Source organism: Bombina bombina, chromosome 5 (assembly GCF_027579735.1).
Source record: "Bombina bombina isolate aBomBom1 chromosome 5, aBomBom1.pri, whole genome shotgun sequence".
NCBI classification, from domain to species: domain Eukaryota; kingdom Metazoa; phylum Chordata; class Amphibia; order Anura; family Bombinatoridae; genus Bombina; species Bombina bombina.
This window is the reverse complement of record NC_069503.1, coordinates 83,015,542-83,041,252: the sequence shown is the minus strand read 5'-3', so window position 1 is coordinate 83,041,252 and position 25,711 is coordinate 83,015,542. Positions and strand designations below refer to the sequence as shown.

The 25,711-nt window shown below is 40.3% G+C and overlaps 1 protein-coding gene across 1 annotated transcript in view; it reads left to right on the top strand.

Moving 5' to 3' along the window:
- LOC128659930 (zinc finger protein 91-like) overlaps positions 1–25,400 on the top strand; it is a gene marked incomplete at its 5' end in the record, with an annotated part of 213,411 nt that extends 188,011 nt beyond the window's left edge. The window contains one exon of the mRNA XM_053713515.1: positions 24,132–25,400. Within this exon, the coding sequence (XP_053569490.1) occupies positions 24,132–25,015 (884 nt within the window). The remainder of the gene's footprint in view (positions 1–24,131) is intronic.
- Positions 25,401–25,711: the final 311 nt, after the last annotated feature.

Genomic DNA, 25,711 nt, shown 5'->3' with positions numbered 1-25,711 from the left:
GATTCCACTCTACCGCAGATCCCCTTTCGCCAATTGCGTATCCTATCTTTTCAATGGGATCTGCCTAACGCTGTTAATTAATTTAGTTAATTTTAGGAATATTATTTCTCCTGTTAAGTGTGATCAGTCCACGGGTCATCATTACTTCTGGGATATTAACTCCTCCCCAACAGGAAGTGCAAGAGGATCACCCAGCAGAGCTGCTATATAGCTCCTCCCCTCTACGTCACACCCAGTCATTCTCTTGCACCCAACTAATAGATAGGATGTGTGAGAGGACTGTGGTGATTTTACTTAGTTTTTATAACTTCAATCAAAAGTTTGTTATTTTAAAACAGCACCGGAGTGTGTTGTTCCTTCTCAGGGAGAATTTGAAGAAGAATCTACCTGAGTTTTTTCTGTATGATTTTAACCGGAGTAGTTAAGATCATGTTGCTGTTCTCGGCCATCTGAGGAGTGAGGTAAACTTCAGATCAGGGGACAGCGGGCAGGTTCACCTGCAAAGAGGTATGTAGCAGCATATTATTTTCTGAGAATGGAATTGACTAGAAAATACTGCAAATATCTATATAAAGTAAGTTCAGCCTTAAATGCAGTAGTAGCAACTGGTATCAGGCTGTCATGTATGTATATTTTCACTTCAGTATTCTGGGGAATGGCATTTCACTGAAATAATACTGTTTACATAATGCTTTAGCCTATTTTGCAGTAAAAACGGCTTGCAGCAGGCTTTTTATGACAAATACATTTATTGATGTTAAACGTTTTTTGCTGGCATGTGAAATTGTTTATATTTCTGAGGTACTGGATGAAAACTTATTTGGGCATTAGTTTTATCCACTTGGCGGGCATTTTGTTTGATTAATGACAGTTTACTGATCTCCCTCACTGTTGTGTGTGAGGGGGAGGGGCTGAATTTGGCGCTTTTACTACGCATCAAAAATTCAGTCACAAGTCTGTTCTTCTTCCCTGCATGATCCGGTTCGTCTCTACAGAGCTCAGGGGTCTTCAAAAGTTATTTTGAGGGAGGTAATCACTCACAGCAGACCTGTGAGATTGTGCTTGACTGTGATAAAAAACGTTACATTCTGTACTTTTTTTTTCTGCTACTAAAGGGCTAGTTATCCATTACTAATGGGAGCAATCCTTTGCTAAAGTTGTATTTTTACTGAGAAAAAAGTTTGTTTTCATAAAATTATCTGTTTTATTGTACTCAACTGTCATATCTTTCTGTGCTTCTTAAAGGCACAGTGCGTTTTTTTCATACTATTTATAAAAGTGAATTGAAAAGTATTTCCAAGTTTGCTGGTTATTTGCTAGTGTGTTAAACATGTCTGACTCAGAGGAATATCTCTGTGCTATATGTGCTAAAGCCAAAGTGGAGCCCAATAGAAATTTATGTACTAATTGTATTGATGCTACTTTAAATAAAAGTCAATCTGTACAAATTGAACAGCATTCACCAGACAACGAGAGGAAAGTTATGCCGACTAACTCCCCTCACGTGTCAGTACCTGCATCTCCCGCTCGGGGGATGCGTGATATTGTAACGCCGGGTACTTCAGGGCGGCCATTACAAATCACATTGCAGGACATGGCTAATGTTATGACTGAGGTTTTGTCTAAATTACCAGAACTTAGAGGGAAGCGTGACCACTCTGGGGTGAGAACAGAGTGCGCTGATAATACTAGGGCCATGTCAGATACTGGGTCACAGTATGCGGAACATGAGGACGGAGAGCTTCAATCTGCAGGTGACGGTTCTGATCCCATTAGAGTGGATTCAGACATTTCTAATTTTAAGTTTAAGCTTGAAAACCTCCGCGTACTGTTAGGGGAGGTATAAGCGGCTCTGAATGATTGTAACACCGTTGCAATTCCAGAGAAATTATGTAGGCTGGATAGATACTATGCGGTACCGGCGAGTACTGACGTATTTCCTATACCTAAGAGGCTTACAGAGATAATTACTAAGGAGTGGGATAGGCCCGGTGTGCCCTTTTCCCCCCCTCCTGTATTTAGAAAAATGTTTCCAATAGACGCCACCACACGGGACTTATGGCAGACGATCCCTAAGGTGGAGGGAGCGGTTTCGACGCTGGCTAAGCGTACCACTATCCCGGTGGAGGATAGCTGTGCTTTTTCTGATCCAATGGATAAAAAATTAGAAGGTTACCTTAAGAAAATGTTTGTTCAACAAGGTTTTATATTGCAACCTCTTGCATGTATTGCGTCTGTCACGGCCGCATCAGCCTTTTGGTCCGAGTCCCTGGAAGAGACTCTTGACTCAATAACTATAGAGGAAATTTCAAACAAGCTTAAAACACTTAAGCTAGCTAATTCATTTGTTTCAGATGCCGTTGTACATTTAACTAAACTTACGGCTAAGAATTCCGGATTCGCCATTCAGGCACGCAGAGCACTGTGGCTAAAATCCTGGTCGGCTGATGTTACTTCTAAATCTAAGTTACTCAACATACCTTTCAAAGGGTAGACCTTATTCGGGCCCGGTTTGAAGGAAATTATCGCTGACATTACAGGAGGTAAAGGCCACGCCCTGCCTCAAGACAGAGCCAAGCCGAAGGCTAGACAGTCTAATTTTCGTTCCTTTCGTAATTTTAAGACAGGAGCAGCATCAACTTCCTCTGCACCAAAACAGGAAGGAGCTGTTGCTCGCTACAGACAAGGCTGGAGACCTAACCAGTCCTGGAACAAGGGCAAGCAGGCCAGAAAACCTGCTGCTGCCCCTAAGACAGCATGAATTGAGGGCCCCCGATCCGGGAACGGATCTAGTGGGGGGCAGACTTTCTCTCTTCGCCCAGGCTTGGGCAAGAGATGTCCAGGATCCCTGGGCGTTAGAGATCATATCTCAGGGATATCTTCTGGACTTCAAATCCTCTCCCCCAAAAGGGAGATTCCATCTGTCAAGGTTGTCAACAAACCAAATAAAGAAAGAGGCGTTTCTACGCTGTGTACAAGATCTTTTACTAATGGGAGTGATCCATCCGGTTCCGCGGTCGGAACACGGACAGGGGTTTTACTCAAATCTGTTTGTGGTTCCCAAGAAAGAAGGAACCTTCAGACCAATCTTGGATTTAAAGATCCTAAACAAATTCCTAAGAGTTCCATCGTTCAAAATGGAAACTATTCGCACAATCCTACCCATGATCCAAAAGGGTCAGTACATGACCACGGTGGATTTAAAGGATGCTTACCTTCACATACCGATTCACAGAGATCATTTCCGGTATCTAAGGTTTGCCTTCCTAGACAGGCATTACCAGTTTGTAGCTCTTCCATTCGGGTTAGCTACGGCTCCAAGAATCTTCACAAAGGTTCTGGGGGCTCTTCTGGCGGTGCTAAGACCGCGAGGAATCTCGGTAGCTCCATACCTAGACGACATTCTGATTCAAGCCTCAAGCTTTCAAACTGCCAAGTCTCATACAGAGTTTGTACTGGCATTTCTAAGATCGCATGGGTGGAAGGTAAACGAAAAGAAGAGTTCTCTCGTTCCACTCACAACAGTTCCCTTCTTGGGGACTCTTATAGATTCTGTAGAAATGAAGATTTACCTGACAGAAGACAGGTTAACAAAACTTCAAAACGCCTGCCGTGTCCTTCATTCCATTCAACACCCGTCAGTGGCTCAATGTATGGAGGTGATCGGCTTAATGGTAGCGGCAATGGACATAGTACCCTTTGCACGCCTACACCTCAGACCGCTGCAATTGTGCATGCTAAGTCAGTGGAATGGGGATTACTCAGATTTGTCCCCCACTCTGAATCTGGATCAAGAGACCAGAAATTCTCTTCTGTGGTGGCTTTCTCGGCCACATCTGTCCAAGGCGATGCCATTCAGCAGGCCAAATTGGACAATTGTAACAACAGACGCCAGCCTGTTAGGTTGGGGCGCTGTCTGGAATTCCCTGAAGGCTCAGGGATCATGGACTCAGGAGGAGAGTCTCCTGCCAATAAACATTCTGGAATTGAGAGCAGTTCTCAATGCCCTTCTGGCTTGGCCCCAGTTAACAACTCGGGGGTTCATCAGATTTCAGTCGGACAACATCACGACTGTAGCTTACATCAACCATCAAGGAGGAACAAGAAGCTCCCTAGCGATGATGGAAGTATCAAAGATAATTCGTTGGGCAGAGTCTCACTCTTGCCATCTCTCAGCAATCCACATTCCGGGAGTGGAGAACTGGGAGGCGGATTTCCTAAGTCGTCAGACTTTTCATCCGGGGGAGTGGGAACTTCATCCGGAGGTCTTTGCCCAAATACTTCGACGTTGGGGCAAACCAGAGATAGATCTCATGGCGTCTCGACAGAACGCCAAGCTTCCTCGTTACGGGTCCAGATCCAGGGATCCGGGAGCGGCCCTAGTAGATGCTTTGACAGCACCTTGGACCTTCGGGAGAGCTTATGTGTTTCCACCCTTTCCGATGCTTCCTCGATTGATCGCCAGAATCAAACAGGAGAGAGCATCAGTAATTCTAATAGCGCCTGCGTGGCCTCGCAGGACCTGGTATGCAGATCTAGTGGACATGTCATCCTGTCCACCTTGGTCTCTGCCTCTGAGACAGGACCTTCTGATTCAGGGTCCTTTCAAACATCAAAATCTAATTTCTCTGAAGCTGACTGCCTGGAGATTGAACGCTTGATTTTATCAAAACGTGGATTCTCTGAGTCAGTAATTGATACCCTGATACAGGCTAGGAAGCCTGTTATCAGAAAGATTTATCATAAAATATGGCGTAAATACCTATATTGGTGCGAATCCAAAGGTTACTCTTGGAGTAAGGTTAGGATTCCTAGGATATTGTCTTTTCTACAAGAGGGTTTAGAAAAGGGCTTATCCGCTAGTTCTTTAAAGGGACAGATCTCAGCTCTGTCCATTTTGTTACACAAACGTCTGTCAGAAGTTCCAGACGTTCAGGCTTTTTGTCAGGCTTTGGCCAGGATTAAGCCTGTGTTTAAAAATGTTGCTCCGCCATGGAGTTTAAACCTTGTTCTTAACGTTTTACAGGGCGTTCCGTTTGAACCCCTTCATTCCGTTGATATAAAATTGTTATCTTGGAAAGTTCTATTTTTAATGGCTATTTCCTTGGCTCGAAGAGTCTCTGAGTTATCAGCCTTACATTGTGATTCTCCTTATCTGATTTTTCACTCGGATAAGGTAGTTCTGCGTACTAAACCTGGGTTCTTACCTAAGGTAGTCACTAACAGGAATATCAATCAGGAGATTGTTGTTCCATCCTTGTGTCCTAATCCTTCCTCAAAGAAGGAACGACTTCTGCACAATCTAGATGTAGTTCGTGCCCTAAAATTTTATTTACAGGCAACTAAAGATTTCGACAAACATCTTCCCTGTTTGTCGTTTACTCTGGTCAGAGGAGAGGTCAAAAAGCTTCGGCTACCTCTCTCTCTTTTTGGCTTCGTAGCATAATACGTTTAGCCTATGAGACTGCTGGACAGCAGCCTCCTGAAAGAATTACAGCTCATTCTACTAGAGCTGTGGCTTCCACTTGGGCCTTTAAGAATGAGACCTCTGTTGAACAGATTTGCAAGGCTGCAACTTGGTCTTCACTTCATACTTTTTCCAAATTTTACAAATTTGACACTTTTGCTTCTTCGGAGGCTATTTTTGGGAGAAAGGTTCTTCAGGCAGTGGTTCCTTCTGTATAAAGATCCTGCCTATCCCTCCCGTCATCCGTGTACTTTTGCTTTGGTATTGGTATCCCAGAAGTAATGATGACCCGTGGACTGATCACACTTAACAGGAGAAAACATAATTTATGCTTACCTGATAAATTCCTTTCTCCTGTAGTGTGATCAGTCCACGGCCCGCCCTGTTTTTTATGGCAGATCTAAATTTTTAAATTATACTCCAGTCACCACTGCACCCTTTAGCTTCTCCTATCTCGTTGGTTCTTGGTCGAATGACTGGGTGTGACGTAGAGGGGAGGAGCTATATAGCAGCTCTGCTGGGTGATCCTCTTGCACTTCCTGTTGGGGAAGAGTTAATATCCCAGAAGTAATGATGACCCGTGGACTGATCACACTACAGGAGAAAGGAATTTATCAGGTAAGCATAAATTATGTTTTCGTTTAATATAAATTATATTTATGTTAGAGTGGTGTTAGAGTTATGTTTAGGGGTTAATAACTTTATTATAGTAGCGGCGACAGTGCGGGCGGGAGATTAGCGGTTAATAATTGTAGGTAGGTGGCAGCGATGTTAGGGAGGGCAGATTAGGGGTTAATACTATTTATTCTAGTGTTTGCGAGGCGGGAGTGCGGCGGTTTAGGGGTTAATACATTTATTATAGTGGCGGCGAGGTCCGGTCGGCAGATTAGGGGTTAATAAGTGTAGGTAAGGTAGCGGCGACGTTGGGGGGGGGGGGCAGATTAGGGGTTAATAAATATAATATAGGGGTTGGCGGTGTTAGGGGCAGCAGATTAGGGGTTCATAGGGATAATGTAGGTTGCAGCGGTCTCCGGAGCGGAATATTAGGGGTTAATAATAATATGCAGGGGACGGCAGATTAGGGGTTAATAAGTGTAAGATTAGGGGTGTTTAGACTTGGGGTTCATGTTAGGGTGTTAGGTGCAGACTTAGAGAGTGTTTCCCCATAAGAAACAATGGGGCTGCGTTAGGAGCTGAACGCTGCTTTTTTGCAGGTGTTAGTTTTTTTTTCAGCCAGCTCAGCCCCATTGTTTCCTATGGGGATATCGTGCACGAGCACGTTTTCCCAGCTTACCGCTACCGTAAGCAACGCTGGTATTGAGAGTTGAAGTGGAGCTAAGTTAGGCTCAATGCTCCCTTTTTTGAGCCTAACGCAGCCCCTCAGACAACTCTCAATACCAGCGTTGTTGGAAGGGTGCGTTGGGAAAAAAAGCAGCGTTAGCTACGCGGTTCTTTACCAACAAAACTCTAAATCTAGCCGTTTATTTTTATTAATAAGAAAAAATAGGTTTCAGCAATTTTCATCAGGTGTTTAATGTACCTTTAATACATGATTTATAGTAGTTTGTAAAATGAATGTTTGTAGCAGAACTAAACCATATTTTCAAGCTTGAGGAGGTCTGTCCAATAAAACATTTGTGGGGTTGTTCCAATTATCCAATGAGTAACAGATTCTTAAAGCAATGGTTAACCCGAGCATTTAAAAATGATAGGATTTACCCTCACTAAAAATAAAGTGGACTTTCATTGATTACTTAGTAATAAAATGTGTGCTAAACTCATCTTTCTGTGCCGCGGTTCCTTCGCTATAGTCATTATTAACATTACTAAACATTATTTATTATTATCTCTTTAAACCATTTAAAGGTACACTGAACCCAATTTTTTTTCTTTCGGGATTCAGATAGAGCATGCAATTTTAAGCAACTTTCTAATTTACTCCTATTATGATTTTTTTTTCATTCTCTTGGTATCTTTATTTGAAATGCAAGAATGTAAGTTTAGATACCGGCCCATTTTTGGTGAATAACCCGGGTTATTCTTTCTGATTGGTGAATAAATTCATCCACCAATAAAAAGTGCTGTCCAGAGGGCCGAACCAAAAAAGAAGCTTTTAGATACCTTCTTTTTCAAATAAAGCTAGCAAGTGAACGAAGAAAAATTGATAATAGGAGTAAATTAGAAAGTTGCTTAAAATTGCATGCGCTATCTGAATCATGAAAGAAAAAATTTGGTTTCAGTGTCCCTTTAATATACTTTTTACAGACACGACCAGAGCACTGAGAGATATCAGGTATTGATGTAACTGGAGTGAATAAGGGAATCTTCTTCCTGAGCACAGACATTGGAGCCTGTTATCAGCATGAACTCATATGTGTTGGGTGAGTAAAATAGATATTACGTTGACTTTAATTACTGGGAAAATAGAATAGAACACTCATTAAACAAATATAAACTATTATATTTATATCTGCATCTTTAAGAACATTTGTGTCAGTGATGTTATAAAGAAGGAGCAACCCCCATTTGGACTGAGGAGGAGGGTAAAAAAAATACTAGTCCCCCCTCTGTCCTTTTAGACAGATCATGTCCAATAACTGCCTAACATCACGTCCTGACCAGGTTCAGTACTCAGAACACTGGCAACTCCATCTTCCACTGCTCTGACCTCATCCATAACTACACTTATGCCTACCTTGTTCCCATGTGTGGAACACCCACAACTCCCCCAGTGTTCTCCACCTCAGAACCACCCCTGATTTGTGTGCTTATTTTTACAGTGAGTATTACTAAACTAATAAAGTTTTTGTCAGTTTATATAAATAGAACAACCACAGCCGAAAGCTAAAGATTATCACAAGGTCACTGCTTCTTACCCTCTCAAAACATATCACACTGATGATTAGTCTGTGATGATTAAGACATCATGTTCTCACCCAACTGGTTGAGCATGAGCCGGGCAGAGCTGTATGTGCATTTGGTTGTGCAATGTTACATGAGGATGGTGGATGCCACCTCTCTTGCCAGAATACAGATGCACTTGTTCCCTGGCTGAGAACATTATCCACACGCACCTTGTTTAATGGGGACCATAAATTGTTTTCAGTTTAGTTTATTATGATTTATAACTGTTTACATTCTTTGTCATCCTTTTTTAATTTGTGATTTACATGTAAATAAATTTAAAAATCCCAAACGGAAGACATTTTGTTGATTATAAATGAATGTGATATAAAGATGGATTCTATTATAAAGAATACACCTTACTTATTTGCTTTATTACATTTATTTCCTTAATACAAGGAGAGTTCACGGCTTCATTCCCTAATGTTGGGAATGACTGAACCTGGCCACCAGGAGGAGGCAAATACCTCTCCCACTTCCCCTATCCCCCAGTCATTCTTTGCCTTTCGTCACAGAAGGATGGCAGAGAAGTTTCAGAAGATTTCTGAGTTGTTCCTCAGGAGGGGTATATGCCCTTCGATATGGGACTGGAGTTTTAAGTAGTCTTGTCAGCCTCTCAGTGAGAGCATTGATGAAAGTTAGAGTCTGGAGATGCAGGGAGAGTCTTTCTGCGAACCCATCCAGAATGCCTGCTAACGGCTCCTTAAGCAATCAGTGTTGACTAGTTTCACTGCTTTCTTCACTCAAGTCCATGTCAGGAGCGATGCTACAAGACTGTCACACTTGAGAGGCTGTGTTTCTGTTCCACAGCACAGATTCTGGTAAGATTGTTTACATTTGTACATAAGTTGAAAACGCCAAAAGACAGGGTCACAGTGTGGCTCTTTTTATCTTAATAGAATCATGATTTAATATCTCCGGAGGGAGGTTATTGAACAGAGGGGATTAATTAAATGTGTTACTTTGATTTTATGCTGCTTTATGTGTGAGATTTTTTTTTGGGGGGGGGGCTCATAGACTGTTATGCAGTATTGAAGATTAATTATTCATTTTTGGAATATAATATTTATATAAATAATTATTATTATTTATGAAAGAATTTGCTTGTGAGAAAGACAGTGTCAGGATGCCAGGAATCAGACTGAGACGAGAAGTGCAAAAATAATCACACCTTTATTAATAGCAAAAAATAATAAAAAGTCCACAAGTCAAATAACAAGCCAGGAATAAAAAACCAGAGCTGGTAGTCAGACGAGCCGGAATCAGGAACAAGGAAAACAGCAGAGTCGGGAACAAGCCAGGGATCAGGAACCAGGAGGGACGTCAGATAGCCAGGTAATATACAGGAGCTCTCACAAACAGGTCTGAGACAACGCAAGGGCAAAGCATACTGAACAGAGGCCCTTTAAATAATAAGTGATGACATCACAATTCTGAGACTGCATCCTGTCTCACATGGATGATGCACACCAGTCTGGCCATAAAAGGAAGTGCAGGAAATGAGCAGTATCCCCCACAATGCACCATAGTCTGCAAGAGAGGTGAGTAAAATGGCTGCCAGCAGCACATGGCAAACAAAACACGTAAATACCCTGACAGACAGCTTAATATAACAACTTTTATTTAGTCACAGAACCCAAAATCTTAGCTCACACAATACAAAATTCTATGCTTCTTTATATGGTACCATTAATATGAGTTACATTAAATATTATTTGAAAAGCAGAAATGTAAGCTTAAGACTGTGCACGTGTCTGCAGCACTGTTTTGCAACAATGTTATTCATTAGCAGGAGCACTAGATGGCAGCACTATTTCCTGTCTTGTAGTGCTTCAGGCATGTGCACGCTACCTTACCTAGGTATCTCTTTTAACAAAGAATAACATGAGAATAAAATATTTTTGATAATAGAAGTAAATTGGAAACTTTTTAAAAATTGTATTCTCTATCTGAATAATGAAATATATTTTTTGGGTTTAATGCCCCTTTAAAAGAACACCAGTTGGGCTATTCATTATGTGAAAATAGTTAGTGTGGTATACACCTCCGTGTACCACACCCTTAGGGGGCGTCTCCTTATACCAAAATACAATAACAATGAGATATAATTACAATAAAAATAACCAGTATTTCTAAATCAATGGTACCAAACAATACCAAACCATGTCCATAAATCCAGTGGTAGATGTAAATCCAAAAAAGGTGTGGCAGCTCTCAGTCATAGGATGGTCATCCTGTAGTGTTGGTAACTGAAGAAAAAGAGAAACGGAGGCGCCAACATGGCCTAGTACCACCAAAGCAATGATTCAGATCAAGCAGATACAGGTTTATACTCACAAACAAGGCTCACCCCACGGTGCTAATGATGCAGGCTGGAACCTCGCAGTGATCCAGCTCACTGAAAAACTACAGCAAACTTCCAGTCATAAATCCTTAGGAAAGCCTGTAGTAGGATGCCTGGGTGGAAAAATAATACACAGACATAGCCCAGTAACGTTGGAGACAGAGCAGGGAGTAATTTAAGGTTAAACTTACAGGATCCAATGCACCTTCAGGTGCACTAACAGCAAACTGGGACCTCACAGCCGCCCAGTGGACTGAAAACTCCAGGCAAAACCAGCAATAATCCTTGACAAATGGTTTCCAAAAACCCAGCAAGTGTAATCGATGAAGTACACCAAAAAAGTAGCAAGTGTATATTATAAAAAACTTTATTAAAAGTGCGACGTGTTTCTCAGCTTACTAAGAGCTGTTTCATCAGGCTAAAAAATAACACATTTAAAATACACTTGCTATATAACAGGAAATGAATGGTTGGTCAGCAATTTGATAGGCCAGACAATTGAAACATTTGGATGCCAATACCTGTATATAATTAGTTGGTATGGTGACATAAGTCAACAATTAGTTTCACAGGTAGTATAAAACATATATATAAACACATATACTGGAAAAAACTCTAATTTGTTGATATATGAACATAATTTGCATCATTTAAAAAAAACAATAATCAATATTTCAGCTCGAAAAACCTTCAGATGTAACTATGGGGCATAGCAAATTAAAATAATGAGAATGGAAAATATCTAACATGTGAATAAAAAACAAACATATTTGAATAACAATATGACAGATCTTGAGCACAATACCCTATATAAACAAATCATCTTAAGGCCCTATCCCTTCTCGGTCTATTATGAGTTAAACCACCAAGTGTGAGAACGCTAATATAGTGATAGTGAATATTCGCTCGAGACCTGCACTTTTAATATCTAAATGTGTAATAAACTCAGTTGGATCAAGACAAAAGTGCAAATAGCTCCGTAAATTAGAAATTCTTACTTTCTACTAGGATTGATGTTCGAAATCCAAAGATACATTAATTATGGTAACATCAATGTGATATTTTGTTGCGGCTCAGGTGAACTTGTGACGGGATCTACGTTAAGAGCTTTCCTCCTATCATATTCGATGTGTTAGGGGGGCGGGTGTCTGGAAACCAATCATGTAGTCATGTTCGCCATTATGGGCGGTATCCCAACCCGTATAGAACTCTAGGGGAATAATTCATGAAATATTTGGTAAGTTTAGACATGAACCAAATAAGGATATATGACAATCTCTGATAATATTCAGATTCGGATGGTTAAAAATAGGTAAGAGACAATAGTTTTTGTAATACTCATTGAGATCGTCTTCTTTTAGGATATATATTACAACACTAAATGTATAAACTATTACTTACATAATTGTTTTAATTGTTCATTCAGATACGCAATGGTGATAATGACAATGGAGTGAAATTTCTAAACACACATATCGTATTTTAATTAATGACATTGAACACATACCACCACATTGTAATCACACATTGATTGATACACATTGATATACATAGATATTTTTACACAGTATAACATAATTATTATTTATATTCTATTGTATATTCTTACACCAAATACACGCTCCTTTTCAGTTGCACCCACACACACCGATATTTACACATGTCTATACTTTCACACCTTTCACATTCACTTCTTTGGACCCATATCTATCACATACTTTTCTTATACTTCCCTTCACTGGTTCTACCAGTATCACTTTAACCACTCACTGCAGCCGGTTAGACTGCTACAGCACACATACACTTTGTCTATTCATTCCAAATCCTTCATTTTAGCATTAGCAAGGATAAAATGATCGATGCAATGACATTGTTTATCCTTTATTCACCAATTTATACGCATAAGATGAGTGCTTTATATTAGCTGTAATTTAAGGGTTGCTTATTTTCATTTTACAAATTATTTCCCCCATACGTAGTATCCCACTCTTAACAATCTTTTCAGGTTTACACATTAGTTTATTCTTATAGAGTCTTAGTATTTAACAGTTAATATGTATCATAGGAATACAACAAGGTGCCAGACCCGGCCCACAAAAGCTCATTTCCACTTTGATTGGGCTATTGATTTACGTCACACAAACAAGGAAGAAGATCTCAATGAGTATTACAAAAACGATTGTCTCTTAGCTATTTTTAACCATCCGAATCTGAATATTATCAGAGATTGTCATATATCCTAATTTGGTTCATGTCTAAACTTACCAAATATTTCATGAATTATTCCTTAGAGTTCTATACGGGTTGGGGTACCGCCCATAATGGCGAACATGACTACATGATAGGGGGGTGGAAACCAAACACACCGAATATGATAGGAGGGAGGCTCTTAACGTAGATCAGGTCACAAGTTCACCTGAGCCGCAACAAAATATCACATTGATGTTACCATAATTAATGTATCTTTGGATTTCGAACATGAATCCTAGTAGAAAGTAAGAATTTCTAATTTACGGAGCTATTTGCACTTTTGTCTTGATCCAACTGAGTTTATTACACATTTAGATATTAACAGTACAGGTCTCGAGCGAATATTCACGATCACTATATTGGCGTTCTCACACTTGGTGGTTTAACTCATAATAGACTGAGAAGGGATAGAGCCCTAAGATGATTTGTTTATATGGGGTATTGTGCTCAAGATCTGTCATATTGTTATTCAAATATGTTATTTTTTTATTCACATGTTAGATATTTTCCATTCTCATTATTTTAATTTGCTATGCCCCATAGTTGCATCTGAAGGTTTTCCGAGCTGAAATATTGATTATTGTTTTTTGAAATGATGCAAATTATGTTCATATATCAACAAATTAGAGAGTTTTTTCAGTATGTGTTTATATATATTTTTTATACTACCTGTGAAACTAATTGTTGACTTATGTTACCATACCAACTAATTATATACAGGTGTTGGCATCCACATGTTTCAATTGTCTGGTTAAATTGCTGACCAACCATTCATTTCCTGTTATATAGCAAGTGTATTTTAAATGTGTTATTTTTTAGCCTGATGAAACATCTCTTAGTAAGCTGAGAAACGCGTCGCACTTTTAATAAAGTTTTTTATAATATACACTTGCTACTTTTTTGGTGTACTTCATCGATTACACTTGCTGGATTTTTGGAAAGCATTTGTCAAGGATTATTGCTGGTTTTGCCTGGAGTTTTCAGTCCATTGGGCGGCTGTGAGGTCCCAGTCTGCTGTTAGTGCACCTGAAGGTGCATTGGATCCTGTAAGTTTAACCTTAAATTACTCCCTGCTCTGTCTCCAACGTTACTGGGCTATGTCTGTGTATTATTTTTCCACCCAGGCATCCTACTACAGGCTTTGCTAAGGATTTATGACTGGAAGTTTGCTGTAGTTTTTCAGTGAGCTGGATCACTGCGAGGTTCCAGCCTGCATCATTAGCACCGTGGGGTGCGCCTTGTTTGTGAGTATACACCTGTATCTGCTTGATCTGAATCATTGCTTTGGTGGTACTAGGCCATGTTGGCGCCTCTGTTTCTCTTTTTCTTCTATTCATTATGTTTCTGACATGGCTTCTGACATAGACTTTTTAACTATAGGAATTTATTGCTATATTCCTGTACATGAACAGGTGTGTTCTAAGAAACTTTCAGCAAGCTGAACGTTAAGTAGTTACATCACACACACACACACACACATACATATATATATATATATATATATACACACACACATATATATATATATATATATATATATATATATATATATATACACACACATACACATACAATTTGATCATATTTACTCATATTGTAACAGTGGTAATGGAACATACAGGTGTTTACTTTCACTTTGAATGCTGCGCAGCTTGTAGCTTTGTGCGCTTTTTCTCATGGCAGGGGCGCTCCTGCCTTGTGCACCACATAATCGGGTGTGGTCACACTTTCGTTTTCTCTTTCCTGACCAAGCTATCTGTTGGAGAAGACTCTTGTTTCTCTATTTGCCTGGGTCTAGGAGGTGGTGAGTGCCCCCGTCATTGGTAGTATAAAGGTGCCGTTTTATGAGAAATAAAAAGTGAATTTATTCTGTGTCCTACTGTTGTTAGCGCATGCTATGTTGTATTCTGATATGCTTGAGGGTACTCCCTCTATTCCTAATAGTAATATTGTTCTATATTGTGAGGAGTCCTTGGTATGCCCACCCTCTCAACTATGTTCCATATGCATCAACAAGGTTATTATATATAAGAAGGTTAACCCCTTTAGTACTACTGAGCCGTCCACCTCTGAGGATTCGCCGTCCTGTGAGGTGCATACCCATGAGTCTTCTCCATCACCACATGCAGCTTCCCATAGCACGCCTGATCCTCCCTCTGGAGGGAGCCTTTTACCATCGGAATTTACAGCGCAGTTAAAGACAGCAGTGTCTGAGGCTCTTAGTGCTTTACCTCTCCATGCCAAGCAAAAGATTAAACATAGCTCTCCAGACCAGAGGACTTCCAGTGATTTATTAGATTTGTCTGCCTTTCAAGTATCTCAGGAAGGGTCACTTTCTGGATCGGAGTCTGCTACCTCTAGGCCTCCGGCTGCGGAAGAGCAATCCTTTAGATTTAAAGTTGAACACTTACGTTTTCTTCTAAAAGAGGTTCTGTCAACATTAGAAATTCCAGAGGCCAAGTTGCCTGATGAACCCTTGATCCCTTAATTAGACAGAGTGTACGAGGACAGGGTAGCTAACTTTTCCTATATCTGTAAAAATGTAATTGTCCCAGTTCTTATCGCAGAAGAGGTTTGGGATACTATTCAAACCTGTTTGTGGTCCCAAAGAAGGAGGGAACTTTCCGCCCGATTTTGCTTAAACAAGTTTCTAAATGTCCACTCATTCAAGATGGAGACAGTAAGGTCCATCCTTCCTCTAGTTCAGGAAGGACAGTTCATGACCACTATAGAGCTGAAGGATGCCTACCTTCACATTTAAATCCATAGGGACCACTTCCAGTTCCTACGGTTTTGCTTTCCGGGATCAGCACTTCCAGTTCATTGCACTTCTGTTTGGTCTAGCTACTGCTCCAAGAATCTTTACAATGGTTCTAGGGGCTCTCCTGGCCATCACCAGAACCCAAGGTATAGCAATAGCTCCCTACTTGGACGACATTCTGGTTCAAGCACCATCCTTTTGTCTAGCGGAGGACAATTCAGTATTTCTTCTCTCTCTTCTTCGATCTCATGGATAGAAGATAAACTTGGAAAAGAGTTCTCTTATTCCAAGCACCAGGGTAGAATTCCTGGGTACTATAATAGACTCAATATCCATGAGGATATTTCTAACCGACCAGAGAGGTTGCAAGCTAGCTTCGTTATGTTTTGCCCTCCGGACCTCCTTAAGGCCATCTGTGGCTAAGTGTATGGAGGTAATTGGTCTCATGGTGTCCAGCATGGACATATTTCCTTTTGCCAGGTTCTGTCTCAGTCCATTACAGCTGTGCATGCTGAGACAGTGGAGCGATGATCATTTGGATGTCTCAACAGATTTCCCTGGACAGCCGGTCGAGAGAATCACTCTCTTGGTGACTCTGTCCAGATCATCTGTCCCGAGGGACATCCTTTCTAAGAGCATCTTGAGAGATTGTGACTACGGATTCGAGTCTAAAAGGATGGGGAGCTGTTTGGGGTGCCAAGAAGGCACAGGGCCTGTAGTTAAAGGAGGAACGCTCCCTCCCGATCAACATTTTGGAGCTTTAAGCAATCTACAATGCTCTGAAGACTTGGTGTCTTCTGGGTTCATCCTGGTTTCAGATTCCAATCAGACAATATAACATTCGGTTGCTTACATCAACCATCAGGGGGGACCGAGAAACTCCCTAGCAATGACGGAAGTATCTCGGATTCTGGAGTGGTCGAAGGCTCACAACTGTTCACTGTCAGCGATCCACATTCCGGGTGTGGACATCTGGGAAGTGAATTTCCTCAGCAGACAATACTTTCATCCGGGGGAATGGTCTCTCCATTCTGAAGTGTTTGCGGAGATATGCAACATGTGGGGGATACTGGAGATAGATCTCATGGCGTGTCGTCTCAATACCAAGCTCCCCAGATATGGGTCAAGGTCCAGGGATCCTCACGCGGAGCTAATAGATGCATTAGCATTTCCTTGGAGGTTCAGTTTAATCTACATTTTTCTGCCATTACCACTCTTTCCTCGGGTAGTGGCCTGCATCAAGCAGGAGCAGTAGTTCGTAATACTGATTGCTCCATCGTGGCTGCGAAGAACGTGGGTCACAGATCTAGTGAAGATGTCTAAGAACGCGATTTAACAATGGCACTATAATAGGCAATCCCCACTTGTAGCCTGATCTATAGAGTAGTATAAGGTGATCCCTGGTATGGTCCCTCACTACTGATCAAATATATTATTTATAGTGGGTTGGTGCTTTTGCATGAATACTATATACAATGAAAAATGTAGCCAACATCACTTGAGCAACAAGTAACGGGTACCATTCAACTCTGCTAAACCCACTCTATACACTCCTCTCTGACCACAAATGACTTTGGCCATGGATATTCATTTTTTATTTCCTACCCACCCACTTATACCGCACAAGAGGTATTAGGCCCCTACCTTTGCACAAATACTGTGATACTTGCAAATTTATAATTATATAGGCATTGATAACTTATTTAGTATCACATTTATTCCTATATTGGATCTAGTCTCACCTTGTTGGTTTTAACTATTTTGTTATGTTCATGTGTATTAATTTTTATCAATAAACATTAAAAGTTACATTTTATATAAAAAAAAAAATATTTCCCGAAATTCACTGCCTTTTGAGTCTGGGCAGAGTGCTAGACTTGCATGCTGTCCTGTGGAAGTTTTCTAGTGAGGATGTCATCTTCTCCATTGAAGTTACCTTGTTGCAGGGATCTGCTGGAACAGGGTCCTTTTTGTTAAAGGAACACTGAACCCATATTTTTTCTTCTGTGATTCAGATAGAGCATGCAATTTTAAGCAACTTTCTAATTTACTCCTATTATCAATTTTTCTTCGTTCTCTTGCTATCTTTATTTGAAAAATAAGGCATCTAAGCTAAGGAGCTAGCCAATTGTTGGTTCAGTACCTTGGACAACACTTGTTTATTGGTGCTGTCCAATTGGCAAGGACAACCCAGGTTGTTCGCAAAAATGGGCCGGCGTCTAAACTTACATTCTTGCTTTTCAAATAAAGATACCAAGAGAATGAAGACAATTTGATAGGAGTAAATTAGAAAGTTGATTTAAATTGCATGCTCTATCTGAATCACGAAAGAAAATATTTGGGTTCAGTGTCCCTTTAATCAAAATCTAGATTCTCTGAGGCTGACTGTGTGGAGATTGAATGCTTAGTCCTTGCTAAGAGAGGGTTTTCTGAGAGAGTTATTGATACTTTCATTCAAGCTCATAAGCCGGTTACTCGTCGCATCTATCATAAGGTATGGAGGACTTACTTATTCTGGTGTGAAGAGTCTGGTTTTCCTTGGCAAAAAATAAAGGTTGCCAGGATTCTATTGTTTCTCCAGGATGGACTGGAGAAGGGTCTTTCGGCCAGTTCCCTGAGGGGACAAATTTCGTCCTTGTCTGTTTTACTGCACAAGAGGCTCTCTGAGCTTCCAGATGTTCAGTCTTTTGTTAAGGCTCTGATTAGAATCAGACCTGTGTTTATGAGACAGCGGGACATAGGCCTCCTCAGAGAGTTACGGCTCATTCTACTAGAGCAGTAGCTTCCTCTTGGACCTTTAAGAACGAGGCCTCTATGGATCAGATTTGTAAGGCAGCTATCTGGTCCTCCTTACATACTTTTTCTAAATTTTACAAGTTTGAAGGCTCTGATTAGAATCAGACCTGTGTTTAGATCTTCGGCTCCTCCTTGGAGTCTGAATCTGGTTCTTAAGGTTTTGCAATGGGCTCCGTTTGAGCCTATGCATGATATTGACATAAAGTTGTTGTCCTGGAAGGTTCTTTTTCTACTGTCTATTATTTATGCGCACAGAGTCTCTGAAATTGCTGCCTTACAATGTGAGCCTCCTTATCAGGTGTTCCATTTTAATAAGGCTGTTCTACGCAGTAAGTTAGGATTTCTCCCTAAGGTTGTGTCAGACCGCAACATCAATCAAAAGATTGTGGTTCCTTCCTTGTGTCCTAATCCTCCTTCTTCAAATGAATGTTTACTTCATAATTTAGATGAGGTTCGTGCCTTGAAGTTTTATCTTCAGGCTACTAAGGATTTTAGACAAACTTATTTTTTGTTTGTTGCCTATTCTGGGAAGCGTAAGGGTCAGATGGTCTCTTTGACCTCCTTATCTTTTTGGTTGAGAGTCTTATACGCTTAGCTTATGAGACAGCGGGACATAGGCCTCCTCAGAGAGTTACGGCTCATTCTACTAGAGCAGTAGCTTCCTCTTGGACCTTTAAGAACGAGGCCTCTATGGATCAGATTTGTAAGGCAGCTATCTGGTCCTCCTTACATACTTTTTCTAAATTTTACAAGTTTGATGTTTTTTGCTTACCATAAAGCAGCCTTCAGGAGACAGGTTTTGCAGGCTATGGTGCCCTCAGATTAGGATCCGCCTCTCTTTTTGTCCCTCCCGTTATAATTCAGTGTCCTCTAGAGCAGTGCTTTCCAAACTGTGTGTTGTGACACATTAGTGTGTCGGCAGCAGTGTATAGGTGGGTCCCTGCTTCAGCTCAATTTTTTTTTTATTAATTTTTTTTTTTATTGGTTCTGCCTACCTGCTACGCATATCACATGGTTGACACGTGATTGATACCTAGTGAGTCACGGATCATCTTATTCTATTGGCGCAGCTCAGTGGGAACTGAAACTATTCCCATTGGCGGCTTTGGTGGCACATCGGCTTGTCACTGCACGTGTAGTCTCCTTAATCGGCTTGTGACTGCACGTGTAGTCAGTGAGTGGGGCAGCAGTGTGTTTGCAGCGTGAGAAGTAGTCAATCGGACTCGCTGAGCTCTGAAGGTGGCAGCTTAAAGGGCCATCAAATTCAAAATCTTTCTTTCATGATTGAAGAAAAAGCAATGCACATGGGTGAGCCAATCACATGAGGCTTATATGTGCAGCAACCAATCAGCAGCTACTGAGTATATCTAGATATACTTTTCAGCAAAGAATATCAAGAGAATAAAACAAATTAGATAATAGAAGTAAATTATAAAGATGTTTGAAAATGCATTCTCTTTCTAAATCATGAAAGAAAAAATCTGGGTTTCATGTCCCTTTAAGTGCTGAGCAGAAGTCAGTGTTTTTTTTTTTTTTTTTTTTTTGCAACTAGCTCCTAGTAGTGCATTGCTGGTCTTGATATATGGATAGAAAGTGGAAGCTTAAAAATGATGATGAAATGAGAGTGTCTTTATCTAATATTCCACTAAATACTCAGAAACTGTGTTCATCCCATCAACCTCGTACATCCCATTAAAAAAGTAGCTATTGGTGTTATTAAACCTTTTTTTTTAATTCTTGCACATACATACTGTTATTTGTAAATACATTTCATTATTCTATTATTTATGTATCTTTCTGTATCTCTTAAAACAAGTTAGTTTAACCTGTTTGCTAGTACAACTGAATTACTGTGTCGTGAAATGATGTAGGTCTAAAAAGTGGGTCACCAACATGAAAAGTTTGGAAATCTCTGCTCTAGAGCTTGGGTATGAGTTTCCCAACAGTAAGAAATGAAGCCGTGGACTTTCCTTGTATTAAGAAGGAAAACATAAATTATGCTCCCAAGATAATTTAATTTCCTTCTGTACAAGGAGAGTCCATGGCCCCCGCCCGTGTTCTCTGATGGGCGGCCCCCTCAACTATAATTTTCTTCTGATATGCCCTGATATTTCTCCTACTGTTCCTTGTTCCCTTGGCAGGATGACTGGGGCATGGGGGAAGTGGGAGAGGTATTTAAGCCTTTGCTTCCTCCTGGTGGCAAGGTTCAGTATTTCCCAACAGTAAGGAATGAAGCCGTGCACTCTCCTTGTATAGAAGGAAATTAAATTATCTGGTAAGCATAATTAATGTTTTTTATGTAGACAGACATGAATAGTTCATATCCATCCTTAACTACAGGATGCATCAGAATGATTCCACAGTCTCCAACAGTTTTAGATACTAAATACAATTCACAAACATTGGGGAAATCACAGCAGATATTTAAAGGAGATGGTGAATTGGCATAAACTAGGGACGAGATTACATATATGGCGCCGGCTTCAGCGCAAGCACCGCAACCCACGCTGCCCGTAGTTTTACCTCGCACATCAGGCTATTACATATACGGCGCCGGCAGTTCATAAAGTGCCGTAAGTCTGATAAACTAGTGATGTCCAGAAATGAGCGTAAATACAAATTTCTGGAGTCGCCAGTGACTTACGGCACTTTAGAAACTGCCGGCGCCTAAGAAAAGTAAAAGAAATATCAAATCTCCCGTAACAGTCTAACACGCCTCCCAAAAATAAGCCTGACATGTAAAAACCCCTATATCCACAATCCTCCCTCTCATTACTAATAATAAATGTATTAACCCCTAAAACGACAACCGCACACAATGCAATAAGCCTAATAAAACTATTAACCCCTATATCCGCCATCAAACCCACACCGCAAGTAATGACTAAATTATTAACCCCTAAATCCGCCAACATCGCAAACTACCTATTAAAATGATTAACCCCTAATCTGCCATTAACCAACGACGCAAACTACCTATTAAGACTATTAACCCCTAAGCCGCCAAAACCCACAACGCAATAAATGTAACCCCCCCTAACCTAACACCTCCTAAATGAACCCAAATTACCTAATTTACAAAATACTAAAGTTACTATTAAATTAAAAATACTAACACTAAATAAACTAAAGGGACAGTCTAATCAAAATTCTGGAGTAGACTGTCCCTTTAAACTACAATTACAGAAAATAAAAAAAATCTAAGATTACATAAAATAAAAAAGAAAATTAACAAAATTTTAAAAATTTATACCTAATCCCTATGAAAATAAAAAAGCCCCCCCAAAATAAAAACACCCCCTACTCTAATAAACTACCAGTGGCCCTTAAAAAGGCTTTTTGCAGGGCATTGCCCCAAGATAATCGGCTCTTTTACAACAATATACACAAAGTCCCCCTAACAGTAAAACCCCCCACCCACCGAACCCCCCCAAATAAATGAACTACCCATTGCCCTGAAAAGGGCTTTTGTTTGGCTTTGCCCTTAAAAGGGCATTTAGCTCTTTTACTGCCCACCCTGTCTAAACAAAATAAAACCCCTTAAAAACCGTAAGTCTAAGCCCCAGGTTGCTACTCACCGTTCCTGAAGTCTGGCGGAGAAGGTCCTGTTCCAGGCGGTGAAGTCTTCTTCCAAACGGCGACCTCTTCTTCCTGGAACATCCTTCGCGGAGTGGAGCTGAAGACTGAGGGCCGCGGAGCTGAAGACCGGCGACCCTGGAACTGAAGACCGGCAACCGTGGAGCCATGGAGCGTGTAGGATCCTCTTCATATGATCTTCACTGCACACTGCATAGAGAATTCTAGGGACGCGATTAAAAATGGCATCCCTTGAATTCCTATTGGCTGATTTGATTCTTCAAATTTAAATCAGCCAATAGGATGAAAGCTACTTAAATCCTATTGGCTGTTAAAATCAGCCAATAGGATGAGAGCTACTGAAATTCTCTTGAACTTGAATTCTCTATCCTGTATGCGGTGAATATCGTATGAAGAGGATCCTTCACGCTCTGCGGTCGCCAGTCTTCAGCTCCATGGTCTTCAGTCTTCAGCTCCGCGAAGGATGTTCCAGGAAGAAGAAAGAAAAGGTTGCCGATTGGAAGAAAACTTCACTGCCTGGAACAGGACCTTCTCCGCCGGACTTCAGGAACGGTGAGTAGCAACCTGGGGCTTAGACTTAGGGGTTTTTAAAGTTTTTTTTTTTTGGGGGGGGGGGTTATTTTATTTAAATTGGGTGGGCAGTAAAAGAGCTAAATGCCCTTTTAAGGGCAATGCCCAACAAATGCCCTTGTCATGGCAATGAGTAGTTTAGGGTTTTTAGTATTAGGTTATTTTATTTGGGGGGGTTTGGTGGGTGGGGGTTTTACTGTTAGGGGGGCTTTGTGTATTTTGTTGTAAAAGCTGATTATCTTGGGGCAATGCCCTGCAAAAAGCCTTTTTAAGGGCTACTGGTAGTTTATTAGAGTAGGGGGTGTTTTTATTTTGGGGGGATTTTTTATTTTCATAGGGATTAGGTATAATTTTTTCTTTTATGTAATCTTAGATTTTTTTTTATTTTCTGTAATTGTAGTTTAAAGGGACAGTCTACTCCAGAATTTTGATTGGACAGTCTTCTCCAGAATTTTGATTGGACTGTCCCTTTAATTTATACTTAGTTTATTTTTAAAGTAGTTTTAGTTTTTTTTAATTTAATACTAACTTTAGTATTTTGTAAATTAGGTAATTTGTGTTCATTTAGGGGGGTTAGGTTTATTGTTTTGTGGGCTTTGGCGGTTTAGGGGTTAATAATCTTAATAAGTAAATTGCGATGTTGGGGTTGGCCGATTTAGGGGGTTAATAATTTAGTTATTACTTGCGGTGTGGGTTTGATGGCAGATATAGTGGTTAATACACTTTATTAGTTATTGCGGTTGACAGGTAGATAGACATTGCGCATGCGTTAGGTGTTTTTGCAGGCATTTTAGGGAGTTACGGTGCTACCATACTCGGCGCAAGGCTTGCTACGGCTGCCTTTTATGGCGAGGTAAAAATGGAGTAAGATTTCTCCATTTTCGCCACGTAAGTCCTTGCGCTGAATATTGGATACCGATTTGCGATGCAGTCCCATGTTAGCCTATGGGAGTGAAATATACGTTTCACATTTATATGCGGTGCTGTATATAGGATACCAAACCCATGCAAAAACCGGCGTTGACAGGCCTTTGCAGGCGACGCCGCATATGTAATGAGCGCTAGAAAGAAATCAGTATGTACAGAAAGTAATTTAGTCTTCAAACATAAGGACAACATTCATGCCTTATCTAGTGAAATGATTATCCCAGAGGATAAACCACACACATTTTACTGAGTTTTCAAAGCTTTTTAAAGAAGGGAAAAGTCTACAGTCTAGCCAAATGATTCACACAAAGGAGAAACCTTTCAAATTTACAGAATGTGAGAAAAGCTTTAGATGGAAGTCACATCTCCTACAACACCACAACATTTAGACAGGTCAGAAGCCAAACACATGTAATGAGTACGGAAAATGTTTTATACAAATGACAAAACTTATAGCTCATAAAAGGACCCACACAGGGGAGAAGTACAGTTTACACAATGGTCCCATCTCTTAGTTCACAATAGGATTCACACAGGAGAGAAACCTTTCTTATGTACAGAATGTTGGAAAATGTTTGCAGACAAGTCAAGTTTACTAACACATCAACTTATTCACACAGGGGATAAATCATTCACCTGTAATCAATGTGGAAAAAGTTTTAAACAGAAGGGTAATCTGAAAAATCATGAAAGGATTCACACAGGAGAAAAGCCTTTCACATGTTCAAAGTGTGGAAAAAGTTTTTCAGAAAAGAGTAATCTGAAAACTCATGAAAGGATTCACACAGGAGAAAAGCCTTTCACATGTACAGACTGTGGAAAAAGTTTTACACGAATGGATTGTCTGAAAGCTCATGAAAGAAGTCACACAGGGGAAAAACCTTTCGCATGTACAGAGTGTGGAAAATATTTTCAACATATGAGTTGTCTGAGAACTCATGGAATGATTCACACAGGGGAAAAACCTTTCATATGTAGAGAGTGTGGAAAATTTTTTGCAAATAAGACTAAACTGAAAAATCATGAAAGGATTCACACAGGAGAAAAGCCTTTCACGTGTACAGAGTGTGGAAAAAGTTTTACAGAAAAGAGTAGTCTAAAAAAACATGAAACGAGTCACACAGGGGAAAAGCCTTTCACATGTACAGAGTGTGGAAACTGTTTTACACGAATGAGTAGTCTGAAAAAACATGAAATGAGTCACGCAGGGGAAAAGCCTTTCATATGTATAGAGTGTGGGAAAAGTTTTACACGAACGAGTAATCTGAAAAAACATAAAAGGATTCACACAGGAGAAAAACCTTTCACATGTACAGAGTGTGGAAAATGTTTTAGACAAATAGATTATCTAAAAGCTCATGAAAGGATTCACAAGGAAAGAAACCTTTCATATGTTTAGAAAGTGGAAAAAAAGGTTATTATTGAAGTCAGGTATCACAAAACACCAAATATTTACACACAAATAAACTTTATCTACACAGTGTACAAACCTTTTTACAATTATCATAAAGAGGACAAACTCTCTAAATAGAAGCATAAAAAAGGACCCTATTGTAAATAATACTTTCTAAATCCCAGTTATAAAAACCCCAGATTGGAAGTGCTCTCCTGCTGTCCTCTGTTCCTCTATATATGTGCACCTCAGTTTCTCTCATATCAATGTGATAGAATCCAAACACCACACAGGAATATACAAATCTGTCCTCATACTGACCATTTCTCTTACAAGGTGTATCCAGTCCACGGATTCATCCTTACTTGTGGGATATTCTCATTCCCTACAGGAAGTGGCAAAGAGAGCACACAGCAGAGCTGTCCATATAGCTCCCCCTCAGGCTCCGCCCCCCAGTCATTCTCTTTGCCGCTCTAAGAAGTAGCATCTCCACGGGAGGGTAAAGTGAATGTGGTGTTAGATTTGTAGTTTTTATTTCTTCAATCAAGAGTTTGTTATTTTTAAATAGTGCCGGTTTGTACTATTTACTTTGTGGCAGAAAGTGATGAAGATTTCTACTGAGAGGAAAACGATTTTAGCATGTTGTAACTAAAATCCATTGCTGTTCCCACACAGGACTGGGGAGTACCAGAAAACTTCAGT